Source organism: Microcaecilia unicolor, unplaced genomic scaffold, assembly GCF_901765095.1.
Source record: "Microcaecilia unicolor unplaced genomic scaffold, aMicUni1.1, whole genome shotgun sequence".
In the NCBI taxonomy this organism is placed as follows: Eukaryota; Metazoa; Chordata; class Amphibia; order Gymnophiona; family Siphonopidae; genus Microcaecilia; species Microcaecilia unicolor.
The window spans coordinates 26,282-53,966 of NW_021963631.1; the positions used below are offsets into that span (position 1 = coordinate 26,282).

The following is a 27,685-nucleotide window of genomic DNA, read 5'->3' on the forward strand; positions in this document are numbered from 1 at the left end:
TCAGTATGTAACGTCATCAGAACTGAGAGGTAATGGCAGCACTTTTTTCTTACTCCCCGAGCGTGATTTAGACTTCTTCTGCTTACAGTCTAATGCTTAAAAAAAAAAACCACACACACACACACAAAAAACCATGACTTTAAATATACACATTCAGTCTATATAAAAGCTCATGTTATAAACAAGGTCATCACAATCACAGATTTACCACTGTAGCACTCACATATTCTCCTGCTCTTAGGGGCCCTTTTACAGAGCGGTGGTAAGCCCAACGCAGGCTTACTGCTTGCTTTTCTGGTACTACCTAAGTTCAATGTGGCTACCAGCGGTAGTACCACCCCAAGTGCGTGCCATTTTTTTGGGGAAAAGAAACCCCTGGAAATGGCTTGCGCAGCGGTAACCCGGCAGTAATCAGGAATGCTGACGGTTACCACCGGGTTAGCACAGGAGCCCTTATTACCACTTCAAAGGATAGTGGTAAGGGCTCCCCGTCATATGGCCATGCAGTTAAGAGTTCTCTTACTGCATGGCCATGTGCGTTTGGGATCTTTTTACCTGCCGAGGTAAAAAGGGCCCTGGCGCACAGGAAAAATCGCCCCCACCGCTAGCACAGGACCCTTTTTCCCGCAGCTTGGTAAAAGGACACCCTTACTTTCTAATTGACTGTGAATTTCAACAAAGGCAGAATCATCATGTAAACCACTCTGTTAGAGATGAAAAATACAAATAAAAATCAACACAGATGGCAGGTAATGTACACATTCATTTATTCATTAGGTTATCAATAGAAATCAAACAAAATAAAACATGGAAAAGAAAATAAGATGATACCTTTTTTATTGGACATAACTTAATACATTTCTTGATTAGCTTTCGAAGGTTGCCCTTCTTCGTCAGATCGGAAATAAGCAAATGAGACATTTGCTTATTTCCGATCTGACGAAGAAGGGCAACTTTCGAAAGCTAATCAAGAAATGTATTAAATTATGTCCAATAAAAAAGGTATCATCTTATTTTCTTTTCCATGTTTTATTTTGTTTGATTTCTATTGATAACCTTAAGAGTGGACTAACACGGCTACCACACTCCTCTATTTATTCATTAGAAATTAGACTTGCATTAAGTAGGATAATTAACACAAAGCTTACTATAATTGTCATTAAAGCTGAATTGAAACTGTCCTCTCACAAATTTGCAAGTTATAAGGCATCTAGGATATACAGACTTAACATATAGGACAAAATAACCTAAACAAGAGACATGGTCAAAGTTATTTTCTCCGTGACTCAAAGGCCTTTTAAGCCTCTCTGGGGCTGCAGCAGAAAGGTGCAGTTTTCCAGGGCTTGGTACACTGAAAACAAATGCTCTTCGTACTGCACATTCTAAGTCCTGAATCAGCAGAGAAAAATGCTAACTTAGAAAGTGATTTCATCCTGTTCAAAATTGCACTACCTATTTTAGCACCTTGAAAATATTTATAGGGTCAGATTTACTGAAGTGCTCTGCTATGTTAGTGTGCCTTACTAGAAAACAGGTCCCAATGTAAAAAAACAGGACCTGCAGCAAACAGCAATGCAGCACATGCTAATGTGGTAGCATCTTTTAATAGATCTAGCCAGTACCCTTGTTACTACTTGACAACCTGAGTAAGCACGACTGGAACACCTAAGATAGCAAATCAAATAACAGTTTAAATAAAAAATAACTATCAAAATAAGAATGTCTAATAAAACAAAGACAAAAAAACAAGAAAAAAAAAAGCACCTAAGAAATTGTAAAGAAAATCTGTTTTAAACAGTTATTTCTTTGTAAAAGATTCATTTTCAAGCTCCGACAGTTACGGGCATTAAGATCTTTGTTAGTGAAAGAAGATTTCAGAACTATAGCACAAGTGGCTTCATTACCACAATTGGATTACTGTAATTCACTTTATTCTCAGATTTTAATTGTTAAATCATTTACAGCTGATGCAGAACACTGCTATTAGGCTAATAAGTGGCATTGGACGTTTTGATAGTGTATCTCATTTCTTACAGATTTTCACTTGACCGACGATACGTAAACTTATCGACTTAATAATACTGAAATCAATATTTGGTTTAAATTCTGAGGGTTTAAGTAATTTGCTATGTTTCCATCTATGGACAGAAAATTAGAGGCCCTGTTACTAAGCCACACTAGAGGTGTGCTAGCGTTTTGGCATACGCTAAGGCATTAACCTGCACTAACCGTGTAGATGCCTATAATATTCCTACGGTCATCTACAAGGGATAGCATGTGTTAAAAACACTAGTGCACCTTAGTAAATAGGCCCCTAGGGCCCTAGGTTTCTTAAGAACTTTGAAACTAGGCTTTTCTTCTTTAAAAACTCTGCTTAAATCTATTTTTGAAGTTACCTTTCCTTTTCATGGGGCTAGAGTATGGAATAAACTGCCTCTTGACTTGAAGTTTGTGCCTTCTTATTTTTCCTTTTAGGAAAATGCGAAAAACTGATTTGTTCAAGTAACACTCTGACTTTTAAGAATTTCTGATTTTAAACTTAATCTTGTTTTTGTTGTATTATATTTTTATAAGTATTATTACGTTGATTTAGATTGTGAATTCCTCATTATTGGAGCTTCTGTTATTTACTATAGACCGCTATGAATCTATTTGGAAAAATAAAGGCATACAAAACTCCTAGTATAGTATAGTATAGTATATAGTGCTTCTTAAAGATAAAATTACAAAAACTTTATGTAGGTTTTGTGTAAAAGTGTGTATGCCCAGAGTTCTAGTTTCAAAATCTTGGTCACGTTCATACATACATATATATGGCCACCTCTGAGAAAAGGTGACTAATGTAGTGAATCCTAAATGTTAGTGGCCAATTTTTATGTCATGTGTCCACAAGTTGTCTGAAAAAAGTCACATTTGAATTTCTGTAACTTTTTTATTTTTTTTTCACATAGAAGGATAGGCTTTGGATTGCTGTATTACAAATTCTTTGCTCTAAAATAATTCATTAAAGACTCATTATTTTGGTTATGGTAACTTTAGTCACTTTTTTCCCAGAGATGGTCACATATATGAATGTATGTGTAGGTGAGAGAGACACGTGATCTATGAATAGTTTTTACACTTAACTTTCCTTAGGCAATGCACAATAGTGTACACATCTATAAACAATATACATACATTTTTATTGTAACATGTACTATAGCTTATGAACTGCTTTTCCAAGTTTGCCCAAAGGGAGAAACATCAATACAAATGCACATACGAAGGTTAAATGAAAAGTAATGCCTCTACTTCCATAATTCATCAACAGATGGTAGCACTGACATGATATTGGTGTTCACTTGTTCTCTGAAATCTCATCCTTCATCTCGGTGAGAAGTGTCTGTTTGATAAGGCTAATTGTTATTATTTGTGAAATGGAAGCATGCAAACAGCACTAATCTGTGTGATTTAAACAATGTGCCGTGATGGAGAGAATCCTTCAACAGTCAGAAATTCTAATTCTAATTCACTGTTGCATGCCAAGTGTGTCAGTAAGAGAAAATTAGGTTCTTACCTTGGTAATTTTCTTCCTTTAGTCAAAGCAAAATGAAGCCATTATGTATGGGTTGTGTCCATCAACCAGCAGGGGAGATAGAGAGCACTCAACTTTTCACAGTGCCTCATGGCCAGCCAGCTCCACTGCCTCTTCAGTATTTGAAGCTTCCAAAGCAGTATGGCAAACCACAATGGGAATAACATGAACTTTCCTCACAGCGAACGATGGCCCCTTAACAAGGGCATGAACTCAAAAGGAGGGAATGAACACATCCTCCTGGAGGGAATAAACTCGTCTTCCTTATTGTATAACTGGAGGGGATACACGCAACCTCCTGGAGGGAATAAACATCCTCCAAAACATAAACTGGAGGGAATGGACTCATCCTCCTATAAGTGAACATGAATCCTGAAGACTGTTTTCCAACTTTCTCCCAAGGAAGGAACTTCAGGAAACAAGAACAGAACCTGAAACAGATTCACAGCATACAGACAATCATACAGGGAGGGCTCATGGCTTCATCTGCTATGACTAAACGAAAGAAAATTACCAAGGTAAGAACCTAATTTTCCCTTCCTTGTCATCAAGCAGATGAAGCCATTACGAATGGGATGTAACAAAGCAATCCCTATATAGGGTTGGAACAGGTCACACCACGCGCTAGCACTTGTGCTCCAAAACGCGCATCCCTCCTAGCAGCCACATCCAGCCTGTAATGTCGGGCAAAAGAGAGCTTAGAAGCCCATGTTGCTGCACTGCATATCTCTTGACGAGAGAGTGCTCCAGTTTCAGCCCAAGAGGAAGAAATCGCTCTGGTAGAATGCGCCTTAAAGGCTAGAGGCGGAGACCGGCCGGCAAGCAGATAAGCTGAAAAGATAGTTTCTTTGAGCCAGCGGGCAATAGTGGCTTTAGACGCTGGAGACCCTCTGCGAGGACCTGATAGCAAAACAAACAGATGATCATAGATCCTGAAAGAGATAGTAACTCGCAGATACTGCAGCAGAGTCCTGCGCACATCCAACAGGTGGCAACTGCCCAAAAGATTCTGGAAACTCCTCCTTATCAAAGGAGGGCAAGAAAATAGGCTGGTTTAGGTGAAACACTGAAACCACCTTAGGCATGAAGGAAGGCACAGTCCGAACCGTGACCCCAGACTCTGAGAATTGCAGAAATGGGTCTCTACAGGACAGCGCCTGGAGCTCTGACGCCGAAGTAATGGCCACAAGAAAAAACGGCCTTTAGTGTCAAATCTTTCTCCAATGCTCGCCGAAGTGGCTCAAAAGGAGAAGCCTGCAGGGCCTCCAAAACTAGCCCCAGGTTCCAAGCTGGACAGGGTGCTCGTACGGAAGGCCGGAGCCGAAGCACCCCACTAAGAAACCGTGCCACATCTGGATGAGCAGCTAAAGACACGCCTTCAACCTTACCATGAAGGGAGGCCAACACTGCCACTTGCACCTGCAGGGAATTATAGGCCAAGCCTTTTTGTACACCATCCTGCAAAAAGTCCAGAATCGGCGAGATAGGAGCCCGCATGGGTGTGATCGCTTTTGAAGCACACCAAGACTCAAACTGGCGCCAAATCCTGGCATAAGCCACGGAAGTGGAACGCTTGCGGGCCTGCAGGAGAGTGGAAATGACTGTGTTTGAATAGCCTTTGTCCCTCAATTGCGCCCTCTCAATCGCCATGCCATAAGACCAAAGCGGCAGGCGTCCTCCATGGCTACCAGGCCCTGTGACAACAGGTTCGGTACCAGAGGTAAAGGAAGGGGAGCCTCCACTAGCATCTGTTGGAGGTCCACATACCAAGGTCTCCTGGGCCAATCCGGGGCGATGAGGACCACTTCTCCTGGGTGCAGCCGAATCCGCAGGAGCATGCGCCTATCAAGGGCCACGGAGGGAACACATATAGTAGGCTCGGAGGCCAGGGCTGAGTCAAGGCATCCAACCCTGCCGAGCGAGGATCTCTCAGTCTGCTGAAGAAGCACGGGACTTTGGCATTTGAACTTGTCGCCATAAGATCCCTCACTGGCTTGCCCCATTTGGCACATATCTGCAGGAATACTTCGTCTGCTAGTTCCCATTCTGCTGGATTGATCTGACGCCTGCTTAGATAATCGGCTTGCACGTTGCTCTGACCTGCAATGTGAGCTGCCGACAGAAACTGAAGATGCAGCTCAGCCCAGTGGCAAATCTGTTTGGCCTGCGCGGCCAGTGCACTGCACTGAGTGCCGCCTTGTCGATTTCTGTAGGCCACTGCTGTCGTGTTGTCCGACATCACTCTGACAGCCAATCCTTCCAGGGTCACTTGAAAGGCCAGAAGCGCCTGAAACACCGCTTTCAACACCAGGCGGTTGATGGACCACTCTGACTCCTCGGGTGTACATAGACCCTGGGCATGCTTCCCCTTGCAATGTGCGCCCCAGCCCTTCAGGCTGGCATCTGTCACTACTAGACACCAATCGGGGAGCGCCAGCGGCATTCCTCACCGCAGCATGCTGTCTGAGAGCCACCACTCCATGCTGAGTCGGGCCGCAGGGAGCCAAGAAAGTATGCATTGATAATCCTGAGAAACTGGAGACCATCTTTGAAGTAGGGAATACTGTAGAGGTCTCAGGTGCGCTCTTGCCCAGGGCACCACTTCCAATGTGGCTGTCATCGATCCCAGCAGCTGGACAATGTCCCAAGCTCGCGGGCGGGGCATCCTCAGGAGCAGACGGACCTGATTCTGAAGCTTGCACCACCTTAGCTCGGGTAGGTATACATAGCCCGAGTCTGTGTCGAACCTGGCCCCCAAATATTCTAGAGATTGCGAGGGGGTCAGGTGACTTTTGGCCATATTGACGACCCAGCCTAGAGATTGAAGTACTGAGACCACTCTGGCTGTAGCTTGATAGTTCTCTGTTACAGAGTCTGCTCTGATGAGCCAGTCGTCTAGGTACGGGTGAACCCTGATACCTTCTCGCCTGAGCAAAGCAGCTACTACCACCATTACCTTCGAAAAGGTTCGAGGAGCTGTGGCGAGGCCAAAAGGCAAGGCCCGGAACTGGAAATGATTTCCCAACACCGCAAACCTCAGAAACTTCTGGTGCGGGGGCCAAATTGGTATGTGCAGTTTGTTACCTTTAGATTGTAAGCTCTCTTGAGCAGGGACGGTCCTTCCCCATGTTTTAACTTGTACAGCGCTGCGTAACCCTAGTAGCGCTATAGAAATGCTAAGTAGTAGTAGTAGGTCTAGAGACGTGAGAAACTCTCCTGGCTGTACCGCAGCAATGACGGAGCGCAGGGTTTCCATGTGGAAATGCCGCACTCTCAGGGACTTGTTTAATTCTTTTAAGTCCAGAATAGGGCGAAAAGACCCACCTTTTCGCGGCACCACAAAGTAGATGGAGTATCGGCTGTAGCCGTGTTCGGCGGGAGGTACCAGGGACACGGCCCCTAACTGAATCAGATCTTGCAAAGTCTCCTCTACCGCCGCCCGTTTGGCGGCAGAACCGCATCGGGACTCCACAAACATGTCTCTTACTGGGGCGTTGAATTCTATTCTGTAGCCATCTCTGATCAGGTCCATAACCCACTGATCTGAGGAAATATTGGCCCACTCCTCGGCAAAGAGGGAAAGACGTCCTCCGATGACAGGAAGCGAGGAGGGGGCCGGCGCACCATCATTGAGAGGGTCGCCCCTGAACTCCAGGTCTAGAGCCGGTGGCTGCGGAACGCTTGTCCGAGCGAAAGGAGTTCTTCTGCTGAAAAACAGGCACGAGAAGTGAACCCAACAGAACGCCACGGAAGCGAGGTCTATAAGAGGAGTGGACCGCCTGGCCCTTGGAGGAAGGCCTCGGCCTATCTTCGGGCAAGCGCTGGGGTTTAGGATCACCCAGGCCTTTAACAAAATTTTTTTTCAACTCCTCACCAAATAGGAGAAGGCCTTGAAAGGGCAACTTCACCAACCTTTGCTTAGAGGCCATGTCCGCTGCTCAATGTCGTAGCCAAATAAGATGGCGAGCCGCCACTGCTACTGCCATTTGTTTAGCTGAAGCTCTGACAATATTATAAAGGGCATCAGCCAAAAAGGACAAGGCTGACATCCGAGAAGGGCTCCGCTCCATCACCGGGCTGTTCCACTGCCTGTTGCAACCAAGCCAGGCAGGCTCTAGCAGCATAACAACTGCATGCAGACACCCGAATAGTGAGACCTGCAATTTCAAATGACCGTTTAAGTGCTGATTCCAGTCTACGGTCTTGAATATCCTTCAGGGCAACACCTCCTTCAACAGGGAATGTAGTTCTCTTTGTCACAGCTGTGACTGGGGCATCCACTTTAGGCATAGCAAAGCGAGCCAAATGCTCCTCACGCAGAGGGTATAATTGCCCCATAGCCCTGGAAACTTTCAAAGGTCCCTCGGGGTCAGCCCACTGAGCAGAAATAAGCTCTTGGGTGGAGTCGTGCAAAGGAAAGGCTTGAGCAGGCTTTTTGGTACTAGCCATCCTAGGATTCAGAGAGGAGGCCGTGCCACTGTCAGGCTCTCTGTACGTTTGGGAAGCTTGCCAGGTGCCCTTGGCCTGGATTGGCCGCTGTCGTGGACAGGATGCTGGGCTCGATGGACCCTTGGTCTTTTCCCAGTATGGCATTACTTATGTACTTATGACCTGTAGGGCATCTGAAATAAGCGCTGGCAGCTCATCACGGTGGAAAATCCATCACCGCGGAGGGATCATCCAGATCCTGTGGTAATTCTGCACACGACTCTGGCTCCTCAGACCACGAAGGCCTGCCAGAACTCTCCGAATCCTCACAGCACGAATTTGTCAACCTTTCTTGTGCGAGACTCATCTGTTGCTGTCACAGCTGGTCTACTTTGTTTTTGATCACACAAATCAGCATTTCCTGGTCCACCATCTTTTTATTTTTTGGCCCACCAATGCATAGTACTCACATCATCACCATAAACAACCTGCATGTGGCAGTGAATGTGGGACCGCTTGAACATCATCAAATAAAGTAAAGGCAGAACAGACTGTGTAATGAAAAGGATAACAACCTATAAAAGAAGCAAGCAATGTAAGAATCCAGGAAGGTGGCTTTCTGGACTGGTCTGGCAGAACTAAAGGAAGAAAAGTTATCAGATAAGACAATTTCTCATTAGTGTCCTACCAGAACAGTCCAGAACTTGTGGGATGTAACAAAACAGTTCACAACAGAGTGGGAGTAGAAGTCTAAAGCCTAACAAGCTTAACTAACAGCCTTGGGAAGCTGTAGGACAGAGGAAGAAATTAAAGCATAAAAGAAACCCATTAACATAAAGAGGTTGTGTCAACCAAGATACTGAAAGGCCAAAGTTCAGCAGACACCGAGTGCTAGGCATGACTTGGAAGGGCTAATGCAGAATATTGGGAGGCAAGCCTGAGAATAACTGCCACTGTGAGAATGAAAAACTTTAAATGAGACTGAAGAACATCCGATACTGCTATGGAGACATATGGTGGAGACTTCAAGTCTGAAGAATAGCTGATTATGTTATGCTAAAAGGTAAGTCATATTTTGAGGGTGATATACCAGTCTGAAGTACAGCTACTACTAAGAGGATAAAATTCACCTTATATTGTGAGATTGAGGAAATTTAACAAGGTTCAAAAGTTGGATCTCAGATACTGAGATTCGCAAGGTCAGAAGACACAGAAAGTCTAAAAACCACAGCCTCTACAATAAAGGGAAAGGCGAGCAGACACTGCAAATCTCGACCTTAGGAAATCCTGAGGGATAGATTTGCAGGTGACTATGGAGAAGATGAAGCACAGTGAGTAGTTAGCAGCTGATGAAGCAGAAAACACTACTAACCTCATGAAGCTACAGAATAACTTATTCTGCAAGGCTAAAACACTACTGAATAAGCAAAGAGCAGCACAAGTGATTCTGTGTGTTGAAGGCCAGCTGAGTCTGTGAGGCGCAGGTCAGCTGAGTCTGTGAGCTGCAGCATAGGCAGTTTTGTGAACTGAGGTCCTGATGATTCTGTCAACAGTGGTGTAGATGATGCAGTGAAGAATCAACAAGCTGCTTTGTAAGCAGCAGTCCAGTTGATTCTGAGTGCAGCAGTTCAGCTAAATCTAAAAGCTACAGTCCTACTTGACTTCATGAGAAGCAGCCGAGTTGGTTCAGCACACAGCAGACCAGCTGGTTTTATGAGCATCAGTGCATACGAGTGAGGAGAGAAACAGATTATTCTGACATGTGAAGCACAATTGATTTTGTAAACTGATGTTCAGCCAGTTGTAGGAAGCGAAACCCAGCTCATTTTGGGAAATGAAAAGAAGTGGATTCAGAGAGGTGAAGGCTAGGAGTGTTTAGCCAGCTAAATTTGAGATGGTAAGGCCAGTTGATTTGGACTAAGGCGTTCAGTGTCTGAAAGGGAAAACCCGGCTGAATCCATGAGCTTAGCTGATTCTATGAGTTGTAACCAGGCACCTCTAGGTGCAGCCAAGGATAGAACAATCTCCTCCAGCCACAGGCTCCCGGTACAGTCAAGAAATAAATGTCCACCAGCAACTTCAATCTTAAGGACTTTATTCCATGCAGGTTTCTAGTAGACCTGATACACAGTTCCAACAGCAGCATTCACCTTCAATCTTAAGCACATGTAAGCCACCTGAAAGTGTGTGGCAAATAGTCCCCTTTAAGCAGTAGGCTATCAGCACATACCAGGATTCAATACAGGCTCACAGCCAGCTCCAGTCTGGGCTCTTTATCCAGTGCACAATAAACAGAAGTTCAATTCCAAATAGAAGCAGTTCATTCAGTTCATCATCACAGTTAAATCACCAAGCAGCAGTTTCTACCTTCTACTCTTCACCTTCAGGAGGGGTTCCATACTTTAGGGATTCCCCTTTACATCAGCCTCACTGGTAGACTCAATACTTTAGGGACCTCTATTACCCAAGGGTTTTCAGCCTGCAAATACTTTTGGGACTTTCTCGCACCCAAGGGATTTCACCCTGCATCTGCTTCACTCTACCCTCTTCTCTCCTTCTGCTTCTCTCCTCCCTGGGACTCCTTCCCACCTGCCTAATCAATCCCTGGCTTCTGCTACCACAACCAATCATTCTCCTTCCATTAGCTTCCCCCACACACATACCAGCTGAGTTGAGCATCAGACTAATGATAAGCTCCTGCACACAGGGTTTCCTATCTCTCTTTCCCCCTAGTGGCAGCCAATCTACATGTCCTGCCAGCTTACACCCATATCTTCCCCTATTGCAGCTAGGAGTCCAGTCCGGGTTTTTCATCTCACCCCCTGGCTCCTTGTCTGCAATGCCTTCTGGGACTTGTATTTCAGACAAACTGCCTTAACCCAACTATCCTGGATGTGACTCTATCACAGAGTGCAAGCCTATGAAACTGGTATAGGAAATCAGAGTCTGAAAGGATAAACCCCCATCCATGCAATCTATCCCTTCCTCTCCCTTAGCGATCCTATATACTTAACCAAACTTTCTTGAATTCAGATACAGTTTTCACCTCCAACAGGAGGCCATTTCATGAATTCACCACCCTTTCCCTGAAGAAGTATTTCCTCAGGTTACTTCTGAATCTATCCCCTTATACCTTTCCTATGCCCCCTCATTCCAGAGCTTTCTTTCAATTGAAAGACTTGCCTCCTATACATTCCTGCCTTTCTTCCAAAGTGTGTGTGTGTGTGTATATATATATATATATATATATATATATATATATATATATATATATATATATATATATGAATGAAGATCTTTAAGTCTATAAGTTTTATGATGAAGATCACGGACCTCTGGATCGACTCCATCTTGTTTATATTCTTTTGAAGGTGTGGTCTTCAAAACTATACATAACTGTCTAAATGAGGTCTTACCAGAGTCTTAAACAGGGGCATTGTCACCTCCTTTTTCCTACTGGCCATTCCACTCCCTAAGCACCCAAGCATCCTTCTAGCTTTTGCCGTCAACTTTTCTACTTATTTGGTCACCTTAAGATCATCACAAAAGTTCTTCACCCCTTACATTCTACCATTCCCTCAGGTTTTTGCAGCCTAAATTGCATAATCCTGCATTTTTTTAGCAATAAATCTTAGCTGCCAAATTCCAGACCATTCTTCAAGCTTCGCTAGGTCCTTCTTCATGTTATTAACACTACTATCAGGAGTGTCTATCCTATTTGATCCGCAAAGAGGCAAACCTTACCAGACAGCTGCTCAGTAATATCGCTTAAAAAAATGTTAAAGAACCGGCCCAAGAACCGCACGATACAACACTGGTAACACTTTTTCCTCAGACTGATGTCTATTTACCACTACTCTCTGTTGCCTTCAACTCAACCAGTTCCTAACCCAGTCTGTCACTTTAGGGCCAATACAGAGGGCATTCAGTATTAGTCATCTATGCGGAACTATGTCAAAGGTTTTGCTAAAATCTAAATATACCACATCTAGTGCTCTCCCTTGATTCAACTCTCTGGTCACCCAATCAAAGAAATCAATCAGGTTTGTCTGATAACACCTGCCTGCCTTTAGTGAAACCATGTTGATTCAGGTCCCAAACGCCACTGGATTCCAGAAACTTAAATATTTTCTGTTTTAGAAGTGTTTCCATTAATTTACTTGCCACAGAAGTCAGACTTACCAGCCTGTAGCTCCCAACCTCTTACTTTCATTTTTGTGGAGAGGGACCACATCTGCCCTTCTCGTATCCTCTCGGACCATTCCTGACTCTAGAGAAGCACTGAAGAAGTCAGCCAGTGGAACTGCGCAAACTTTCCTAAGTTCCTTCAGCCCCATTGGTTTGTCCATCTTTAGTTTAGCTAGCTCCTCATGAATATAGTCCTCTGAAAATTGTTCAGGGTTTACCACACCTCCATTCCTATTTGTGTTCATCTTTTATGGCCCTGCTTCAGGCCCTTCTGCTGAACAGAAATATCTGTTAAGCAATTACGCCTTATATTTATTAGCTTCTACTTATTCCTCCCCTTCACCTTTGAGGGTCAAAATGCCACTTTTGCACGCTCTCTTATCACTAACGTATCTAAAAAATGTATTGGTCCCCCTGTTTTACTGTACTGCCTATTTTTTCTTCCATTTGCATCTTTGCTTTCCTAACTACCCTACCAGCCTCTTTTAGCTTTTCTAGATATTGTCACCTGACTTCCTCTTTCTGCGCTCTTGTACTTTATGAAATCTTACCTCTTTCTTCTTACCTTTTCAGCTACTACTTTTGAGAACCACCCTTCTTTTCCTCTTAATTCCAGCTGGCATTGTATCGGAGGGAGCTCAGTAAGGGAGTGATAGGCATTGGGGGTAGGGGTGTTCTCTCGGGTGAGCTTATAGAAGCCTCTTCAGGAGAGATAGACAGACCATCTTGTCCAGTCCCAAGAACAGCATAATTTGTTTATCCATAGGACCCCACAACGGAGTACTCATAGTTACAGCATCCGTAGACTAAGCCCTCCTCTTTTCCCCATATCAAAGTCTCTTAGCTCTCTTTGGTACTCCAAGGGGCCTGGTATGCCCCTTCAGCCACACCCTGCAGCTGCACGCCACAGGCAGAGTTTGCTTTTAAGGTGTTCCAGGACTCTTTTTGCTAATATCACCAAACTGCGCCCAAAGTCTCCCAGTGCAGATGGTAACAGCAGGAGAAATTAGAGAGGCATCTTCACTCTCCTGCTCCTCTCCAATAACTCCTCTGGACACCATACTGTCCCCCTCTATTAATGTTTTTATCAAATTTGAATATAATGTTGTGACCTAAGGCAACTGTCAGTTTATATAGTGTTTAAATACATCTAGTTTTAAAGGAGAGGAACAGTGAATTCAGAAACTTCCATGGATTTTAACATATTGCTATTAGAATAGATGTTCTTCTATGTAAAAATACAGATACTAGTCTCCAAAACACAATCCTGTGATTTAAATAATAACTCTGAGAAGTTTTAAAGCTTACAACATTGTCAACTAGACTTGTCACCCTATTTTCTAACTCCTCTTACTCTCTTACCTAACTATATATTTCATCTTTGCTTATACCCTACACTGTCAATTAAAATGTTACATTACATATTGTGTTGGCATTGTTAGTATACTATGCCATACTTTGTATTGTTATTTGAATGTTTTTACTGCTGTAATTGTCTATTACTAATGTTTGGTTTATTCTTATTGCACACTGTCTTGAGTGAATCCCTTCATAAAGGCGGTAAACAAATCCTAATAAAGAAATCCTAATAAAGACTTAAAATTCTCTTCATCAGTGAAGTGGTAATTAAAGTGTTTTACCCACAAGACTGTAAAAGACTCCATACTAAATTATGTTGCTGATGAAAGCAGGAAGAAAAGGTGGTAACACACACCACCAAACAGCTGTTAGACAAAACATTTTATTCAGTGAATTTTATGTTCATTACTCTGGATACACAATCAGTAATGAAAGTTTAATGTTTTGAAGATTTTTGCTAAAATCTTTGTGCTAAATAAATGATCAACAAACATCTTAGTTTGATAGAACAATACTAAAACTGAAAACATAACGGAACAGGCTTCTTTGCAACTATATAAAGAGTGTTTCTGAATCCCTCTCTCCCTTTATAGCTCAAATCGCAAGGTCCACTCAGGTCTTAAAAATAAATTATATATACACATACACTAATAAAACAGAGATTACGTCAACACAGAATACTTACTCTCTACTCTTCCCAATTTCCCCTACATATCTGCTACAAGTATATTCAATGTCCTCCCACTCAATCTTCATTAGTAGTTCATCCTAATTAACCTTTGGAGAACATATTAATTTAATTGGCCATTTTACCATAACTCCTGAAGGCAACCTAAAAGATGACAGGACCTGATGGTTCTTGTCTATGAAACACCAATTCTATTTTTCCTATCTTCCATATTTGTCTTGGCAATTTGTCTTCCTGGATGAGAACTTAATTTATACTCATCTTGGGAGTGAGAGCTGGCTCTCTTTATTTTGATGGACAGACCTCAAATTAAACAAACATTCTTGTACCATCACACCCATCCACTTATTTCTGATGGTATTTATCTTTTGGTCAACTCAACCTGTTGAATATTGTATTGAGATTCTGCTAAAAGGCCCTTCTATTGTGGAAGAGCTTTAAGACTTTGTTCAATGAGAAAACATGATGAGCAAAGTGGTTTCAACTCACCATCACCATAAGTAAAGGTCACTGGTTAAGTGTAAACTATAGTCTTTACTTCTATAAGGATTGTGAGGATCTCTTCAAAGATGTTTTTCACAAGATTTTCCTAAAGATTTTCCAGTATACACAATTCTTTCACAGAATCTTCTCTATCAGGCACCTCTCTATGTGATGAATTCCTTCAGCTCCAAGTTCAATTGAGCCACTTTTATAAAGAATTCTCCCAATGTGATATATAGCAGATATTAGGAGTAATTCCCAAAAGGTCACCTAAATTTAAGTGCTGAGATGATGTGTGCTATAAGGCAGTTATTCTATTACGGCAGTTAAACATGTAAGTCCACAGTTTTGGGCTTATCCTTAGGTGCGAGCTTAATAGTTGGTATAAATAATTGCACCTAACTGCAGGCAGTTAGGTGCGAAACTGCTAGTAATCCAGCAACACACCTCTTCTGTTCGCTACCATCCTCTGCTACTGCTGCTTCCGGCTTGATGTGTGGCAGTAGCAATAAAGCACAAAGAAGCTGCGGAGCCATCCATCTTGCACATGCTGCTAAAGGCTCTTCCAGTCCCATCCCCTCAAACAGGAAGTGTATATCAGGGGCATACACGAAGGACTATGGGCTTTCTCTGCTTTACTAATGCTTGTCCTGGGAAGTGGCTTAACAGCAGTAGTGGGTAATGTGGAACCGGCACCAGGGGCTAGGACTACCTGCAACCAAATGAGATCCCCACTTCAGGGGGATGTTGGGGGCACTTTTTGCATATTTGCACCCAAGGTCTGGGCTGCTCATATTTTGGGCATATGGTCCCAAACTGGGGTGGCAGGCTTTTTTTTTTTTGGTACAGTCACACCTATGCTCCTCCTTACTTCTGTCAAGACAGACACTAAATATATTTTTGGGGGAAGGGGGAGGGAGGGGAAGAAAAGCTTTTATTCCAAGTCATGGCTAGCAGAGCTAGTATGAATATTGAAATGACAGGCAACAGATGAGATTTAGGGTAATTTGTAGTAAGCGCTCAAGGCCCCTTCCTAAGGTGTGCTCTTAATCAGTTGTCTAGATAGGGGTACATGTGTACCCCCAGCTTGTGTAGGTATACTACAATGACTACACATTTTGTGAATACTTGTGAAGTAGACACTACGCCACAGGGATGCATGTAATTCTAGAAATGGTGCTCCTGTAAGATAAATCTGAGAACATTTCATGTGATTCAGGTATCTCATAAGAACAGCCATATTGGGTCAGAACAATGATTAATCTAGCCCAATATCCTGCTTCCAGTAGTGGCCAACCCAGGTTACAAGTGCCTGGCAGAAACCCAATTAGTAGCAACATTAGTATAGTCAGTTCCCTTTTTGCAGAAACAGGATTAAGGTGCTCAAGGGAGCCAATTTGAAGTTGTATTATCAGGAATTTGTTCAAGGCCCTTAAGTCTAGAATGTGATGAGTTCCCTTGTTTTCTTTGTGATCAGATCATTTTGAGAAATGTTTACTTAATTTATTTTTTGTAAAATCAAAACTCGCCCCCCCCCCCCCCCCCCCAAGTGAACAGGTTCAACCAGTTTGCTAAGAGGGAATAGACATTCTTTAAAAGTATATCCTGATCATTACATTTTCAATAAGCAACATGGAGGGGTTTAAAACAGATGATGTCTGTATCTGTTCATATGATACTAAGAACCCTTGTGCTTAGTAACACTTGTGTTTATGCACAGTCTGAACAAACCACCCTTCGTTCTGTGAATATAGCGATGTGCCAGGGCCCCAAGCACACAAAAACATCAACCTTTCCTTTTTAGCCTCCATTATCAGTTCTTTGCAGTTATTTGAACTGATGTATCTTATTACAAAACTAGTAAGAAAGGCCTGTTTCTGAAACAAATGAAACGGGCGCTAGCAAGGTTTTCCTGCTCTCACCTCTCATGTCGTTGGGGTTCTACTGCAGGGGCAGTGACGTGAGAGGAGTAGAGGATGCAGAGCTGATAGGTGATGGCTGCCTGCGGTGCCCCACTTCCTTTTTAACACAGCTGACGTCGGACGGAGGGAGGGGGGGGAGCGGCGGCGATCTGTGGTGGAGGCTTGAGTACTGGGTGCGGCGACATTGGGGGTGGTGGTGGAGGGTGGTAGCGGTGGCAATGTGGGGGGGGGGGGGGGTAGGCTGAGTGATGCGATTCGCTGAGTGTCATACCCACACCCTCGACATCACGTTGTGACGTGAGGGCAGGGCAGACACTCATGGGGAAAAATTCCGATCTATGTCACCTCGGAAGCTGCAGCTTCATTAGAACGTTGGGGTTGCGAATTATGTGCGGAAGGGGCATGGCTGAGGGCGGGTCTATGAGTGACAGTGAGTGGTGCATGAGTGACAGTGAGTGGTGCTGACAGCCTAGCCTACCAACAGTGCAGGGCTTCAGTGTTTCCCTGCCACAGAGTGAGCTTCAGAATGTTTGAGGTGAGAATTATTTATATAGATATGCAAAAGCCTTCAGTGGATATAGTGTGGAGCTGGGGGGGGGGGGGGGGGGGAGGTCAACTAAGGTACTAAGGTGCCAAGGAAAGACCAGGGGAACATAACCCTGTGGTTGCTGAGGAGTTAGACAAGCCCTTGGTAGATCCCATTAATTCAGTACATAGTATGCCCTGATGGTGGCAATGTTTTATAACAGCAGAAGTATATCTCTGACCTCAGACTCCTGGACTATTGCCTCTGGAATCTCTGTTTGCCTGGCCTTCTTCCTGATCCAAGTTCAGCTCTGTAGTCCTGCTTCCTTGCTATGGCTCTACACCAGGCCCTTCAGTCCTTTGAGTTATCACTTATCGGCGACTGGATGTACCATGGCAAGGGGCTCACTCCATCTGTCTTTTGTTCCAAGTGAAAATTTGGCTTTTTGTAGCACTGATGATATATGGGTTCTGTAAGAGCATCCTTTCTACTTTCTTCTGCAGAATTTGATATGAACTAGTACCTTTCTTCTCCACTCAATAAATAAAAAAAAATCTAAAAATAAATAAAAATCCTACAATATACTAAGCAATATTAGTGGTTCTTCTCACAAGGTTTATTCTCAACAGTTTATTTAAATGTCTACTGATCACAAGTTTTGTGCCCCAAACCTCTCTAGCTGAATCTTCACTACTACCTTATTTTCTTCAGATAAAGTAATAGTCTAGCTATGATCTGCTCCAGTACTACTTAATAGTTTTAGCTCCTGACATACTTGCAAAACTGTTTCGTATTTGCTCTAGAATTCCTGTCAGTAGCTCTTTTCTTCAGAAACTTTCTGTGATCAGTTTGAAGAACTTTATGGTTTCCCAGGCAAGTGGGTGACTTGCATGTATGACAGAACAGACAGCAGCACTTCTCACTTCATCATTCTCCCTTTGAATTACCCTATGGCAGGTGCTTCAATTTCTTTATCAAGTCAGCTGAATCTAGATTTTCTTATTGAGAACTTGTTCAAGATTTTTTCTAGTGAGTACATGTCAGCTCTTTCCAATTCTCTAAGTTTAGTGGTGGAGGTTTTGATCAAGGTGTACATCCTTCCAAACAGTTCCAGCCTTTTTGGACAGCAAAATGTTTGTGGAAACTCGGCTTTTATTGTTCAAATCATAAGGGCAATTAAATCTTACTAAATTTATAAACTTTACTTTGCTCTACAACTCAAATACATTGAACTGAAAAAAACTAAGAGCTTTCAACTGCTTACATCAATACAGATTAGCTCCCCATTTCTTTTTTTTTTTAACTTTAAATTTTATTGAATGTTTTATTTTACAACCTTTGATAACACTTTGAAACCTTTGTGTAAACAGTCCATCGGGTATTCACCTCATATAGATCCATTTCTTTACATCTTTCCACTATATTGGCTGTCACACTAACCTTTTTTTTTTAAATCACATTAACACATCTTGCTATTTTCACTCCATTCTCTTATTACCATTCCCACCATCCATGTTCCATTCTATACCATTCCCAGCTTTATTTTTGCTCCTTAACTAACACAGGTGGTGAAAACTTTACCCTCCTATCTACCCCCTCCCCTCCCTCCCCCCCCCTCCGTCAGTCCAGTTGTCCTGAGTCAAACCCTCCCCCCCTTCTTACCTATCTCCTTTCCCTGGAATGTATCCTCGCCCCCTTATAATCCCTCAATCATTTGTTGAAGTCTTGCCCATCCCCTTTTTCTTCGGAGCTCACCCTCCCTTCTGTATACTGTTAAGAGTTCCATATGCCACAAAAGTCTCACTTTGATCTTCCAATCCTCTAATTTCGGGGGGGGGGGGGGGGGGGGGGGGGGGTTCTACTGATTTCCAGCAGCGCGCGAGGAGGCACTTAGCCGCTGCCAATCCCCACCGCATCAATTTACTTTCCTCCCACTCTTCTCGCTCATTATACATTCCTAATAAGCTTTGTCGCAGCCCACACACCAAGGATATTCCCATCGTGCGGGCCAGCGCTCTCATCACTGCCTCCCAAAACGGTACCACCCTCCCACATGTCCACCACACATGTAGAAATGTGCTTTTCTGGCTTTTGCATCTCCAACACACATCTGATGCTCCTGTGTACATCTTTTTTAGCCTCTCTGGGGTATAGTACCATCTTGTAAGAACCTTGTACGCGTTTTCCTGTATTAACGCACAGACCGAGGCTTTTTGTACTTCCCCACATATATTTTCCCATTCCCTCTCTGTAAATTGGTATTTCATATCCCTTTCCCAAGCTTCCTGAAATGGGTATTTTTTATCCTCAGCCCCTTGGAGAAATCTGTATATAACCGATATGGGTTTTGGGACTCTCCCCAGTAATATCCACAGATTCTCTAAACTTTCCTTATCCCTGGGATATCCCCTCTTCCACCCCTCTTTATCCATAAAATGTTTTAATTGCATATATGCAAATCTCTCTGCCTCTGAGATCCTATATCGGGCACTCACCTCTTCAAAACTCATTATTCCACTCCCATGCAGCACGTCCCTGAATTTCACCACTCCCTTCTGCTCCCATCTTGCAAATGCTGCATTTTCCCTGCCCGCCCCGAACTTGGGTTCCCACCATATGGATGCCAAAGACGATACTCCTTCTGTCCACCCCCACCATTTCCTTATTTTCCCCCACAATTCTAATAAGTGCAATAGATATGGACTCTTATCCCCCTGCTGCCCTTTCCCTATAGAATCCGTCATCCACAGTAGTGATCTCAAGCTTCTTTGTGGCCAGTATGACTGTTCCACCTGTACCGCCGGTTTCTTTATCCCCCTTTCCCAATCTAAGATCATCCTCATTTGACCTCCCCAGTAATACCACTCCAGATTTGAGACCACTCTCCCTCCCCTCCCCACAAAATTCTTTGCACTAGTCGCGGTTTCTTGTTTCCCCATATAAATTTCATTAAGGAGCTTTGTAGCCTCCTAAGAAATGGCTTCGGTACCGCTACAGGCTGTGCTTGAAATAAAAATATGCGCGGGAGCACATTCATTTTAATCACTGCCATTTTCCCACACCAGGAAAGCCATTTATTTTTCCATCTCAACAAATCATTTCTAATCTGCTCCTGCAAACAGCCATAATTAAGTTGAAATACTCTGTTTAAGTTCCCTGGTATCTGTATCCCCAAATACCTAAGTTTATGTGGCGTCCATTTAAATTCATACCTCTCCCTCACCATTGACTCTTCCTCTTTATGCAACGATATTCCCAAAATCTTGCTTTTTTCCGTGTTTATTTTCAACCCTGCATATCTACCATACTCTTCAAAGATCCCTTGAATCACCGATAGCTTCTCCCCGGGTCCTTCACATACAATAACATATCGTCTGCAAATAATGCTATACGGTGTTCTCTCTCCCCTCTCCTCATCCCTTTCAGCCCCGGATGCACTCGTATCTTTTCTGCTATCGGCTCTATGTATAAGGCAAACAAAAGTGGGGACAGCGGGCACCCTTGTCTAGTCCCCCTACTTACTGGGAAAAAGGCAGAATAACCCCCCATTGATATTCAAGCTGGCTCTCGGGCTCCTATATAAAGCTTCAATCCATAAACTAAAGTTTCCTCCCAGCCCCATCCTATCCAGCACCTCCCGCAAACCCCCCAGTTTACCTTATCAAACGTCTTTTCCGCGTCCATCGATAATATTGCCATTCCCCCTTCCGTTTTTTGAGCTTCCCATAACAAATGCAGCGTCCTCCTAATATTATCCCCCACTTGTCTCCCTGGGATAAATCCCGCTTGATCCATATGGATCAGTTTCGGTAACAGTCTATTTGCTAACACTTTAGCAATAATTTTAGCATCTACATTTATTAGGGAGATGGGTCTGTAGGACCCGCACCTAGTCTGATCTTTTCCCGGTTTGGGTATGACTACCACTCCCGCCTCCATCAAGGAACCTGGAAGCTCCTCGCCTTCCAGGACTCCATTTCCCACCCTCATTAGCATAGGGCTTACCAGGCTCTCAAAGTATTTATAAAACCAGGCCATATACCCATCTAGCCCCGGGGCCTTTCCATTGGGAAGGTTTTTAATAACCCTCTGTATTTCTCCTAGTCCTATAGGCTCCCCCATCCTCTTACTCTCCTCCCCACTTAATTTACGCAGGGGGATCTGATTTAAGTACCGAGCTATATCCTCCCGCTGTTCCCCTTCCGGTGCTGTGTACAATTCCTTATAGTACTTTAAGAATTCTTCTTCAATGTCCTTATCGGTATACCGCCACCCTCCCTTCTCGTCTCTTATTTTCTGTATCGTTGACTTGCCCCTCCTAGCCCTCAAACATCTGGCCAGCATTGCACTTGATTTGTTAGCAAATTCAAAGTACTGCTGACGCGTGCGCATTCTCATATATTCAATCTCCTCCATCTGTGCCCGGTCCATCTCCCCCCTGGTCTTTTTAAGTTCAGCCAATACCCTTGCTGAGGGATTTCTCTGGTGGGTCTTTTCTAATTTATTCATTCTCCTTCTCATCAACATCATCGCCTGCCCCCTCTCTCTTTTCTTTCTCGCCCCCCGTTTGATCAGTACTCCCCTCACCACTGCCTTCATTGCATCCCACAAGGTCCCATCCCTCACTTCCCGTGTCATTGATATTCCTGCATAGTGGCCTGCACCTCCTCCCTCACCTGCTCCTCCCCCAAAAGAGATTTATTCAATTTCCAGATCGTGTTTCTCTTCCCGTAGCCCCATCCCTGCAAGCTAAGCCATACAGGCGCATGATCAGAAATGTGTATAGATTCTATTTCTGCCTCTGTTATCATCTGTACCCCGTTGCGGTGCACCCACAACCCGTCTATTCTCGTATAGGAGCTAGCTGCATGGGAGTAAAAGGTGTATCCCCGCTGCATGCCATATATCAACCTCCAACTATCCACCAACTCCAACTGTCGCAAGAATCTCTGAAGTGCCTTTCTTCCCGAGCTTGACTGATATCCTCCACCCCCCGAGTGGTCCAACCGCACATCTGGGGCTATATTGAGATCCCCTCCTATTATCACCTGTCCCCTTATGAATCCTTGGATCTTGTCCCACAGATTCTGGAAAAACTCCCCATGTCCCGTGTTGGGGGCTTAGATGTTGATCAGAGTTATCTCCCTTCCCTGTATCCGGCCCCTTAAGGCCACACATCTCCCTGTTGTATCTTTAAATTCCTTTTCTATTATTATCCCGCTTGTCTGTCCTATCAATATGGCCACTCCCCCCACCCTCTTCCCCCCTGTAGCTTGGTGCGTCACTACCTCTTTATACCTTTTCCCTCTGAGCAGATAGCCATCCCTGGGTCTTAAGTGAGTCTCCTGTAGCATCACCACCTCCCATCGCAACCTGTTTAGTTTCTTCATTACCCTTGCTCTTTTCCCTGGGTTATTGTGCCCATTGACATTCCAGGATCCTAACCTTATTCCTTTCCCCATCCCCCTCCTCCCTCCAAAAATACCCCCCTTATTTCCCTGTCTTTCCCTCCCTCCCTCCCTCCCTTTCCTTTCTCCGGACCCTTGTTCGTCCGACAATTAGAAAGATCGCTCCGTTCTTACCCCCCGGGCCCCCATACCCCACTCCTGTCTCTCCCACCCCCCTCTCTTTTACCTCAATGGATAAATGTCTCGCCCCCCCCCCCCCCCCAGAACTCCCCCCCCCCCCAGGAATCATCTCACCCCCCAACTGTTTACCCCAAACATAGAACATATCATACATCTCCAGTCTATCTTCTCTCTTTTTTCCTTAGAGTTTCAGGAGGCGCTTTTGTCAGATTTCTTCCCTCTGTTGGTCGCCATCTGCCATGCCGAATCTGCTCTTGGCTCCTCATTCTCCGGCAGCTGTTTCTCCCGCGCTGGTAGTCCCTTACATCCCAGCATTCACAGCGTCTCCCATGCTTCTGTAGGTGTCTTCACCTTTCGTGACTTTCCCTCAACTGTAAGCCAAATTGCAAAGGGGAAGAGCCAGCGATATCTAATCCCATTAGTTCTCATGTAACTAGTCACTTCTCCCATTGCTCTTCGACGCTGCAGCGTTATTCCTGCCAAGTCCTGGTATATTCCTATTTTGTAATTTTTCCAGTGAATCACCTTCTGTTGCCTTGCCTTTGTCAAAATCCTTTCTTTAATAGGGAAATCCAAAAAACAGGCTATGATATCTCTCGGGGCTGTTCCTCTTTGAGAGCCCGCACTGCGGTGTACTCATTGCAAACTAATGGTCCTTTGCCCTGCTTCACCCTCTGGGTTTAAGACGTATTGACACAGTTCCTGGATCACCGCCTCGCAATTGCTGAAAATGTCCAGCTCTGGTATTCCTTTAAACCGCAAATTATTTTGGCGGGACCTATTTTCCAGGTCCTCCACCTGATCTTTTAACTGCTGGATCTCTATTGCTGATTTCTGGGACTCTACATGTTTCCTCCAAGCTTCAGCCTGTACTGTTTCCATCTTATCCTCTATTTCTTGCACCCGAATCCCCATGTCTTTAATCTCCATCCTGATCTCTCTGAGTGTTCCCTGGATGTCCTTTCGGTATCCTTTCCAGATCTGCCTTCAGCTCCTTGAACCATCCCACCACATCAGCTTTGCTGATTTCTTCAGTATTCTCCTCCGTCTCTCTATGGATGTCATCTTCGGAGTCCGAGGGGATCGTAACCATTTTGTCTGCGTCCTGTGCAGGTCCTGCCACCTCCTGCTTCGCCTTCCCCGCCTGGTCTGCTCCGTACCTGAATTTATCCAAACTCTTTTTCGGTGGCATTCTTTATATCTCTTTCAGCCAGGCGTATGTTATTAAAACAGTCTCTGTACTCCTGGTGGCTGTGCTCTTTGTGCTTCTTATCGCCCCTTGCGAGATAGGAACATATATCCACCTCCGGTGTCGCCTGGAATATTGTCCCCTCGGGTAATGGATGCTGATTCAGTTGTAGTGTTTGATGTTCTGTATTCTTCCCACCACACCAGCTCTCTGGAGCTGCTTAATATTCTCCTGTTACCTGCAATCCAAAGTTAGTATCTGCACTTAAAGCAGTAGCTCAACTTCTTCTTTGACCGGTGTGTGTGTGTGTGTGGCTCTTCCCCCGGCAGCTTTAATTCCACTTTTCACTTCAGTTCTCCTTCTCCCCCAGTGCCCTGTGGGTCAGAACAGCGTTCTCCCCCCTTCTCCAACTGCTCTCTTGCTCCACAGCTCGATCCCTTCTCCTCCTGTCTTCTGCAGGGTTCCCCTGCTGCTACTGTGGGCTTGCTCCACCACGACGGGGTGGGGGGTGGGGTAGCGTACTTGGGAATCTTGCTCCCTTTCTCTCCAGCCTTCACTGCTCCTGCCTCTGCTCTTTGCTTCACCCTACGTTAGGGCCACCGCAGGAGCTCGCTATTGCTGCTCTCCGCCTAACTCCTTCTCAGTGCTCTCTCCCTGTGCGGCTCGTCCCGGCAGCGGCCGCCATCTTGAAGCTCGCCACGATGCGGTCACTCTTTCCTCTCTCTCTGCTCCGTCGGAGTTTTTTAAAGATCTCTGCTCGCTGCCTCGCGTTCCCGCTGACTTTCGCCGATGTTGTTCTCTTCGGGAGGTGGTCCCGCTTCTGCGGACCTGGGGGCCTTACAGAGCTCGGCTCACGGCGACCATGTTGTTTTTCGGCTCCACCGGAAGTCGATTAGCTCCCCATTTCTACTACTTTTCCCATCCACACCTGCAGTTTCTGCTGAGAGCTTAGAAATATATTTCCAAATTCTAAACCTTATCCCACCTTGGTTACAGAATCATATTGTGATAGATACTTGATACACCATCTCAGAAAAGGTGGTGGAGATGACTACAGTACCCAGTGGTGTGCTGGTAAATTTTTAACAACAGGCTGTCTTCCCAGGGTACAGCCAGCCCTGCAATTTGGGGCGGCCTCCAGTGGAAGTCTTGCGAGGCTGCCACTGGAAGTCTCAGCAGTCATTTTTAAAGACAAATGTGGCAGCGAGAGGTTCAGCGCTGGCAATGGGCAGGAAAGACTGGGGATCTTTCCTGTCCCGAAGAATCCACTAGATCACCAGGGCGGCTGCCTTCAGGTATGTGTGATGGGACCCTGCGACTCAGGGGGAGGAGAGGCAAACCAGCTCGCCCTGTCTCAACAACCGGCTTGCAAAATGTCACAAAAACTAACCACAGGCTCTTGCGAGCCGGCTCCAGCATAGCACTGACTGTACCTGAATTGTAGAGCTTACTAACTGGTATGAACGGCAGAGTGGATAGCCCATATCGTGTATCTGTCATAATGTTCTACGTTTCTGAGCCCATTCATCATGACAGTAATAGTACCTGTATAGAAAAATGTACTTGTTAACCACTGTATGCTTATGTGAAGGTCTCTGCAGTATATCAGATGCACTAAATAAATACAATTTTTGAACATAGTACCGATTAAAGCCTTCTCCAAAAAGATTTGAATCACAAGATGACCATCACATATAAATGACATGATTACATCAACTTTAATGAAAAAGGGATATTGGGTTTAGTAGTTGACTAAATATTTGAAAAGTTGTGAATAAAATATAATTCCTTTTTTGACTGCACGTGACAGAAACAGACCTACATCAACACAAGGTTAATATTTTTTCAAGTTAGGTTTACCATCAACTTGCAATTTAAACAAAACAGTAAAACAGACTAGACTTTCAAATGTTAGTTTGTCTACTTCAGTGCTGAAAAAGTACTCATTCAGGCTTTTGCGTTAACATCTTAAGTGGGACTACGTAACACAACAATTAAAATGTTTTAGAACTGCATTGGAATATATAGAATTCTCATATTAATAAATATACCTTTGCATAAATGAAAAGAAATAAGATGTACTTTCTTTAAATTCTTCAAATATCTGCCGCAAATGGGGTCTTTAGCAAAATGGTGGTCACCATCCACCATTTCCATTCTCTACTTATTTCCTGCACTTTCTATCCTTCTTCCATCCAAGGAAAGCATCTTTCTACTACTCTGTGGCTTTATTATTAATTCTTTAATTAAGCAAAGTGTGTTCTAAGATTTGCTGTTTAACTTATATCCCATTTCTTTTTCTATGAAACAATGATTGCACCTAATTATGTAGTCATTAATACCACAAGCCCAATGGTGGATCTGAATTGACAAGGATATATACACTAGAGAGCATTATGTAGAAATAAAACATCAGTTATTGCAGCTACTAAAATAAAACAATCATAGCCATGGAGAGAAATGAACAATCTTGAAGTACTCAAAATGAGAGCAATTTAAGAGCACTTTTTAAAGTAGAGAAACATCTTCCACCACTGTAAATTGCTTTCAAATTAAAGCAAACAAATTTAAGTGAACACTTACCTGACTGTATAGTGAAGTCCATTGCTTTTTGTGGTTGATATATTAATGAACAGTCTTCATTTATTGGAAGAACACATTTCTGAACAAACCTCTTCCTTGCAGTTTGATTATAAATCTTCTGAGGGGAAACATCTAGACTCCTTTCATCTCCAAATCTTTTATTTTTGAGAAGTTCAATCAGCGAAAGGGACTGATTTCTTTTTTCACCATGTAGTACTGCTTCATCACATTCATTTGATAAATTCAGCCCTTCTTCCTGAAACATTTGCACAGACACAGGTTCAGTCTTTAGGCCATTGTGGTGTGCTTCAAGAGGTATAGCATTTGCAGATAAGTTATCACTTGCTGCAAACTTCTGGGCTACGAAAGGTCTAGGAATAATGCGCTTTTTGTTCAATGTTTTTAGGATTATTTCATATTTTTCTTCATTCTGCAACATTTCATTCAGAACACAGATTGGAGACTTGTGAGCATCCCACTTTGTTTTACCAAGCCTTTTTAAGTGTCCTCGAACATGATTTGACAATCCAATTTTAGTATCAAACCAACCTCCACAGAGTTGACATGTATGTTCAGCAGCATTCTCCGATTTCTCTACAACTTGAACAAAAGGAAAGGTACAACAGTTTAAAAACATTCTGAGCTCTTCAAACACACAAAACAAAAGTATGGGTTAGTGGATAGCTAAAATCAACCAGAACGATTATGTAGAACCATGAAGAAAAACCTAGTATCATAGACAAGTTTTGCCAGAGACATCATTTATTTCACAAAAGAAGGGAAACTACCATAATATATAAATAACAAAACTATCAAACCAGTGGAATACTTACTATTCTACAATATGATAATCCAAATAGGGCTTAGGGCTAGATTCAGTAAATGGCACCTAAAAAATCGGTGCCAAGAAAAACCCGCTTCAGTGGTATTCTATAAGTTGCACCTAAAGTTTGGCACGGTTTACAGAATAATGTAAATTTAGGCGTGACCATTTGCACCAATGAAAATGTGGTGTAAATGCCTGTGCCTTAATTTACATGCAGAGCACCTTTATTCTGTAATTACGCATGTAACTCAAAATCACAACCCCATTCTGCCCCAAAGCACCCATGACCGTCCCCTTTCTGCACCCCCTTTTTCAGGCCAAGCATAAATTT

The 27,685-nt window shown here is 43.8% G+C and overlaps 1 protein-coding gene across 1 annotated transcript; it reads right to left on the bottom strand.

The window, feature by feature from the left end:
• LOC115459524 (zinc finger protein 644-like) lies at window positions 1-27,128 on the bottom strand (the record flags this gene model as incomplete). The annotated part of the gene is made up of 2 exons (XM_030189337.1): window positions 1-95; window positions 26,529-27,128. Coding segments are annotated over 2 exons (695 nt in total), but the record flags the coding sequence as incomplete, so codon positions are not given.
• Between the last annotated feature and the right edge of the window lie 557 nt (window positions 27,129-27,685).